General features: G+C 35.2%; 1 protein-coding gene across 1 annotated transcript in view; it reads right to left on the bottom strand.

The window, feature by feature from the left end:
- Positions 1 to 2,092: 2,092 nt before the first annotated feature.
- SEMA3D (semaphorin 3D) overlaps positions 2,093 to 8,217 on the bottom strand; it is a 193,897-nt gene continuing 187,772 nt past the window's right edge. Inside the window, exon 18 of the mRNA XM_028525669.2 lies at positions 2,093 to 6,361. Within this exon, the coding sequence (XP_028381470.1) occupies positions 5,942 to 6,361 (420 nt within the window). The 3' untranslated portion in view covers positions 2,093 to 5,941. The remainder of the gene's footprint in view (positions 6,362 to 8,217) is intronic.

Below are 8,217 nucleotides of genomic sequence, written 5' to 3'. Positions count from 1 at the left end.
CTACAAATATATGTAATATAATGTAAATACAATATTGGGTTTATAATATTGGGTTTATAATATTGGGTTATGTTTTAAATAAATAAAACATTATTCAAACAATTGCTGCTCCTGTGTCCCTACTCTTATATCTTAGAAGAAAATCTACTTTGAATTTGATGCTTAACTTTTCCACAAGTGTTTTTTTATGTTTACTACTTACATTTGAATGTGTATGTGCAGAAGCAGTATCACTTGCTTCTTTAAACTTGAGATGTCCAGCGTAATTCTGTTTGCATGCCCACACCACGTGATTCTATTCATGCAGCATTATGTTCCTGACATTTTCCCATGCTGATGCACGCAGCTCTTTTTTTTTCCATTTAAACTTCTATATCCATTAAATCACTATACATTAATTCATCCATTGTCTTTTTGCAGCACATATATATTCCCTCTTTTCTATTATAATTACTCCCACAACAAATACTTTTTTAAATGTCTATTATTGCACACATAGAGGAGGTTCTCAAGGGTACATACTTAATTGTGAGAAGCTGGTTCTTGTAGTGTGTGCATTTTAAACTTCATTCGATATTGCCAAATCAGCCTCCAATGTGTGCTTATACCAATATATACACAAGGTAAAAGTATATGAACTTCTGAAACAAATAATAAATTATTTGCAGCTTCATCTTTCTGGGCAAGCTTTTTGGACTAGTGAGTAATGTTAATGCAGATAAGTTGTATTGTTATAAATACTTTGATTCTCAACATAAGTATTACACTATTTTCTTTAGTCCTAGAAATCATTCATGTATCTTTCTATATTCAAACAAACACAACTGGAATTTTCTTAATTATTAATCTTGTGTTGTATCTTATTTAAAGTGACAGCTTGGACATGATCTAGGGCTGATGAATGTCTTACATACAGTTCCTTTTTCTCTCAAAGATTATGCTTTACTGTAACTCCCATGTTTGAAGTTTGTCAGAACTCTCAGAAAATTTGACATTTCTCTATGGAATATCTCTGTAAGTTATTTCATTGCCAGGTTTGGGGAGATGTTATAGTAACATCTGTTTGTGCATATAAACTGTCCTTCACATTATGATAGACAAAACACCAGGGAGTCTCTCTCCCCCATTGACCAAGATGGTGGCAGGGGAGGCTCTTACCCTGAGGACCAGTGAAGAAAGCTAGAAATACGAACGGATAGGGCCCCCAGTGACCAAAGCTAGCAAGATAATTTGGATGGGGAAAAAGCTTTCCCCTCCTTATCCTTATAAGAACTGTGGGGTAGCCCTGACTGGTGTGGCTCAGTTGGTTGGGCATCATTTTGCAAAGTGAAAGGTCAGCAGTCCATCCCCAATCAGGGCACGTTTGTGTTGTGAGTTTTTTACCTCAGTCAGCACACTAGGCAACCTATTGTCTCTCTCTCTTTCTCCCTCCCTTCTCCTCTCTCTACAAATAAGTAAATATTTTTTAAAAAGGAACTGTAGGCTTGAGCAGGAAGATGAGTTAGTCAGAGACAGGAATCCACCATTATCCCAGGTTGTACAGCATCTGAAGAGAACCTCAATCCTTTTGCACCAGCACCTGCCTCATGAATTTGGCTTTTGGGGTGGCAGGCAGCTATATTTCCATTCTGTTCAGTTACGTTGTGTGTACAAAATTGGCAAGAAATATAATTTTCCCTAGAAGAAATTTAAATTTCTTTATACAACAAGCAAAACAAAACCCGCAACTTACTCCTTGAATAAATTATACTTCTAAGATAAACATACAGATGAGTATTTTAAAGTTTCACATACAGGATGGTAATTGGAAATCTTAAAAGTACTAGTTACTTGTGCTAATAATGTTCATCTCAGCCCACTGAAGTCTAAATTTAAATCACAGTAAAGCTTAACTATATAATTGTATTAACTGGGGACAACCACTTATTTATTTTTTTCATAAAGGAAATTATTGTAAACTTACAGTGCAGAATGTATCTACTGATAATTGTCAGGAAATATTTTCTTTGGTATTTGAATTTGAGTAATTTTATGCATAAAATTGGGTTTCCATGTTCAGGGGTATGAAACAAAACTTGCACACAAACCAACATTCTGTTTATCACCATAGAATACAAATGTTTGTATTTTATTATAATACAACCAAAATATACATTTAACAAATTTCAATTATTTTAGATTAGAAGACTACATTTCTCTCAAAATAGCAAAACTATAAATTTAAAATTGATTGCTAAGCACTTAACAATATCAGAATTAAATTATACAATTAACTGACAGATTATTGCCCTTTCCCAAAAAATCATCCATAGTAAACTTACCATAAATACTTTATAATACAAAACATTTAACTGAGAGGTATAAGTCATGTACATGCTCCTGCCTTCGCACTGTTGGTGTGCAGCTCTTGGGATTTTAGATCTTTTTTTAATCTCACATGAAGCTAAATTATTTAAACATTGTGGTCTTCTGTAAGAAACATATCTTTCTATAAAAACATTTTAAATATCTCCTTTTTTTCTAAACTATTCATTCCCAATAAGGTGAATCGATCCTAGCACATTGTCGAAGAGAAATATAACATTTTAAACAGAAGCCATTTCAGTTTTTAATTTCATTTGCATTAATGATTTCAATGAAGTATATTTAAGTTCAGAATAGCAGTGTTAAATGAATGCTTTTGTTCAATGTTGCATTTTGTAAATATTTTGTAATATTTTTCAAATTTAATTTTGATAATGTTGAAAAGGAGGCACTGGCCACTGCAAACTCTTGTTTTTGTTTAGACTGTACACCCAGCAGGAACACAACTTAATAGCATATGAAGAACCAAAATATGGATAGAAGGCAACCGAAATTTTTGTGTTAATAACAGTTCTCTACTATGGCTTTTGTAAATTTCTAGATTTCTCTATGACTATTTTTCCTTCTCTTAAGTAATTTGGTTGGTTTTCAAAAATGTTTATTCAAAAATGTGAATGTAGTATTTTGAGCTCTTTGGGGTGGAGGAAGGGTTCTACGTAAATTAATTATCCAACAATCCACTGTTAAACAAACTCTTTGAATTCCTAATTAACTGGATGTAAATGAATGCAGACAGGCAGGCTTCCGTGTAGCAGCAGAAATCTGCAATGAAATGCAGGCGAGAGTTTGCAAGTCAAAGACACAAGGATTCCCAACATGGAAGGAAAATGTGAATCCAGGAATAAACATAGATATTTCAAGACCTCTCCATAAAGAGCTGTTTTCTAAGAAAATGGATTGAAAGCATTGATTATAATTTCATTTGTTTATTATTTCAAAGAGTTTGGTAAAATCTTCAGTTTTATGGTGGAAGAACTCTCAGAATTCTATATTGTATGTTGTGCCTTGTCTTACATGTAATATATTCACACTGTTCCTCAAGAGTCCTAGGCCATTAAAAAGTTAAAAAATTAAATGTAGCTTAATGTCCTCTATCATTATAAATAGACATAAATCTTTTGTCCATATGGTTTTTCAATGATATGGCATTCTATTTCACTAAAATATTTCAAATATATTTTATGTAATTATTATAAATTAATAGTTTTAGATTCAAAGCAGCCAAAATATTAGTTGTAAATTAAAGCAGGTTTACAAAATTTTGTCTGAATAACTATGATAAGAAAGAATTTAAAAATGGCTTGGACATTTATATTTGGAAGAAAACCAAACTTATTTTCACAAGTCGATCCTAACATTTGAGCTTCATGTAATTCTTTCAAAGCCACCCATAATTTGATTATTACTCTCTGACATATAAATATGTGGGAATCTTTAAAAAATAAAACATACTCCCACTTATTTACTTTGACTTTGCTATGGGTTCGTGGAACATTTTAACGCAGGAAATCAATAGTTACAAACACTCTTGTAATGGTATTTAATTAGCAGTCTCATCCTAACACAACTACTATGCATTATTTTTTTAAAAAACTGATTTGCCTGGTTTGCTTTTTTATAAACCTAAGTTTTAAATCCTTACATTTTCTTACACAGCATCATCAACAAATATTTATGGGTTTCATATTGAAGGGGGACTTAACCTCATATATCAGTGTGACTACTTTGAGATAGGTAAGTAATGTGAGTAAAATGAATGTGTTATATAGAATGTTGTGAACACAAAGCCAGTCATAGACATGACATTGAACACTGTAATAAGGTGCCCTCTAATCACATGGATTCTCACAGGCTTTTCTTTCAAGACACACAGAATGCATGAGAAACGAGCAACGTCTGCTATTTAGTTTTCTGAAAAGCTGCCTTCCATGTGAGGAAGTGACTAATTTTTCATTTCACACTAAAAAGGGCGTGAAAAGGCAAAACAGAAGAGGTCTAAGCATTTTGTGTTTAAGAAGCAAAGGTGAGTCCTGCCTAACTGTGCGGAAAACATACCATGCATGTTCAGAGGTAAAGTCAAACTAGAAATATTTGAAAGTGCTAACAAAAATATGAAAGATGTTTATGTTGTGAGTTTGTTTTCTTTACATGCAGTAGGCTTATTTATTATTAAGTTACTAAAAGAATGTTACTTGAATTACAGCATATAATCTCAGAAATGCAAAAAGATGGTGTGGAAAAAAGATGTCAAAGAGTTAACTTAACCCTTTCCGTTGTCATTTTTTTGCATTTGTTCTGTTATTTAATAATATATCTCCCTGCTCCCTACCACTAATATCTACCTAACTCTATCTCTATGTATGCATATATTGTTTTTTCTATTCAGTCAAATAAAATCCCATAACCCAATATTCAAGACAGTAAATGGAAATAATTTATAGAGTAGGATGAGTTTTTATAAAAAAGAAAGTACTAAAATCCCCTTGGTTGTAAATAAACTCGTGTTCATTCTTCCCATGATCCTTTAGAAAATTTACTTTTTCTCAGACTTCTCCTAGCAGTTTTTTATAATCTAGAATTTTTTAAACAGATGGATTATAAATTGGCAGCTACTTACACTCCGGTGAATTCAGCAACATTACATTTCACCCAGTTTATTTGTGACTATTCTTCCTTTTTATGGGGATATGAATTTTCCCCAGAGCCAGAATTTATAGTTGTCTTTCCTTCTGTCTCTTGACAAATCCCATCTGCATGCTTTCCCATTAGGATGCAGTGTACATCATGACATTTCCCTTATTTTATTAAAATGTTTTTCCCTATCTTCCTTAAATATTTATTAGGCATTCTGTTCCTGTAAGGCTCAGCATATAATCTAAAAACACATAACTGAGCACCAGCTTCTCACTGTGAACTGGTTTCCCCTGGTAAGACACAGGGAATACTGGGAGGAACATTCCTACCCTTCAGTAAGTCAATGCTATAGTAAACGAAATATCCCTGCGCTCTGAAAACAACTAAGGTACCTCTCCAAATTCCTAAATTGTGCGATGAGAGTGAATGACTCACTGGGAAAGTTCCTGTTGATATATGAGTGGTCTGAATCTATGTCTTCCCTCCAACTCCTACCACAAGGTGGTCGGTTCTAGAGCGGAATGGCATGTCTGTTCACAAGGACATACAGCACAATGACATGGCAAACTCTGTGCTTAAGGGCCATGCAAGGGAACCAAAGCTCCTTAGTACATTATCAAATGTGATGTCTGCTTAGCTCCCTTATGTACATGACAACATAAATTCAAAAACTCAGATCATAAAACATTTACAAATGTAAAGTCCCTATGTTGAGGATGATTCTGATACATTGCAGGTACAAGTTTAGTTCTTGGAGATCTGGTTCAGATGACTTGTTTGCCCTTCCTATGCCTTAGTCATCATACATAGTCTTACTCAGATTATTTTTCTTGTGCCTAAGCCAACCTCTATGGAAAACTTGAATGAGTAAGTTAAGGGATATACAAAACAGAAGACAGTACTTTTCAGGTAAAGAATTCTTTTCTTTAAATTAAATAGAAAACTACGTGGCCACCGCTCTAGGAAGCTCATCTCTGTGATGTCTTCGATTCCGTTTCTTTTTCATTTCCTGCATGTGCTTCCACTTTGGGCTGCCCTTGTTCCGCTGTCTCCGCTTCTCCCGGTGCCACATCTGTTCGCAGTACTGGTCGAGGCTGAAGTTTGGGCTGCTAAGGATCTGGATGTAGTCTTTGTATCTCAACCGTGACTCAGCCAACAGATCCTTGACCTGCCCCTCCTCATGCTCTGCCCTCTGGGTATTTTCCATCTGTTCATTTTCAATGACATTCAGAGTCAGCTTCACTATAGTGTGGATAAAAGTGTGCTCCTGTGCTTTGCAGTAATACATCCCAGAGTCCTTCTTCTGCAAACTTCGAATCAGTAGCCCATATTCTGTTTTGATGATCCTTTCATCGGGTTTCAACTGCAGAATTGGAAAAATGTAGGCAATAAATTAAAAACAGAGAGGGCTATGAGCAAATGAAAACAGGCTACATAGTTTTACTTAGATGAACCTAAAAGATATACTCCCTGTGTCTCCATCATAAAGCATAATATTGTCAGCCATAGTGAAAGAGAATAAAAAAATTCAACAAGTAATAGCCCCAAAGGTACATGTTAGCATCTCAGGATGCCTTGTTGAACAGTTGGAATACAGCAAGTTTTTCTTCCAGTCCACGGATAGGAATGAAAAGCTGTTAAAAATATTAATGAAGGAAAACTGGAAACTCTCAACTGACCACTTGGATGGAGATTTCAGATACTGGTGTTCAAAGAATTTCAGAGCTAGAATGTGACGTTGACAGTCATGCATGGAAAAACAGTTGTAGTGCACCCTACTATTTAGTGTAGAACAGAACAACGGTTTCAAGAAATTTACTGTTTTCTAGATATCACCAAATAAATGACCTGAATCGCATATGGAAGCTGTAAGTAAACAGCTTGTATGGAAGCTTGCTAGAAGTCAAGGGCAAAGGCATGGATGCAGCTTTTGAATGTCAGAGATGTAAGTGAGCAGGACTGTAGTCAGAAGGTTCGCAACATTTAAAGCTGAATTTCCCTTTTTACTCTGGATTGAATTTTGATACTGTGTGCACATATGATACTTTAGACTATGTCATTTGTGGAAATATTTGCCATACCTCGATATATTATACCATGGTTATGTGATTTCAAGTGTGAGAACGCTTAATGAACAAAAAGCACCTCCCCTGAAATGCGATGCCCTTTACCCTTTGAAGCAACACCACTGAAAGGCAATTCAAACATCTAAGCTTGTCTGTCCCACGATCTGGTGTGAATAGCGAACCTATCTTCAATAAAACTGAAGGCATGTTTACTGACACGAGAGCCCTGTTTAATGTGGAGTGTTGGGAAGGGGCTCGGCATTAAGCAGAATCATGACAACAAAGAAGTCTGGAAGATTTCCAGTTTACACATCTGCCCCTGTATTGTAGACTTTAAGTTGGTGGAAATCAAGTAGGCATGAAGACGACTAAATTCAATTTATTCACAGTGGGTGGACTAAACTCTGCATCTTTATGTGAAAAATATGTAGAAAAATCCCTCAATTCTGGAAATATAAGAAAACGAAAAGAAACATCTCTGGCTATCATCCCAGTTAACTAACAAGTATATGGCCAACCACCCTCTGTGCCAGAGAAGTGCAGCTGGTGGGGGACCACACGAGGCCAAAGGCAGGTCACAGCTCAGATCCCTGGTTAATGAGGCTGAATGGTCTCCAGCCCTGCCTTGACTCTACACCACTGAATCCACACCATTAGCTTTTTGTCCGTTTCCCTTATTTTGCCCATTTGGTGAGCTGGGCATGTAGTATTTTTTCTAAAGAATCTATTTGAAAAAGACTGGACATTTTTAAAAGCTATTGTAATACAAACTAATCTTGAACTCACTTCCATTCTCAGTAACCACAGGAGTCTTGTGCGTAAAATAAATGCATTTAAATAAAAAAGGCCAATAGAAAACAGAAACACAATCTCAAATTTAACACACTAGATAGATTTTTTACTTTAAATAATTTCACTGTAGAAATACTTGTTAAAAATTTAAATGTATTTTAGAACACAGAACGGACTCCATAAGCCTAGGTTCTGGTCCCTATCTGCAAGGCTTACCATGATAACTCATTTATCTTCCTTGCTCAGCCTCCCATTTATCAAGTTGGTGACATAGCATGTGGTGTGTGTGTGGGGATGGGGATGGTAAAAATAAAGCTCTTTGAAGGTTAAAGTGTGAAGTATTATTAGCAATATTACATGT

The sequence above is a fragment of the Phyllostomus discolor genome, chromosome 10, assembly GCF_004126475.2.
Source record: "Phyllostomus discolor isolate MPI-MPIP mPhyDis1 chromosome 10, mPhyDis1.pri.v3, whole genome shotgun sequence".
NCBI lineage: Eukaryota > Metazoa > Chordata > Mammalia > Chiroptera > Phyllostomidae > Phyllostomus > Phyllostomus discolor.
The sequence above is the reverse complement of the archived record's forward strand: the minus strand, read 5'-3'. Positions and strand labels throughout refer to the sequence as shown.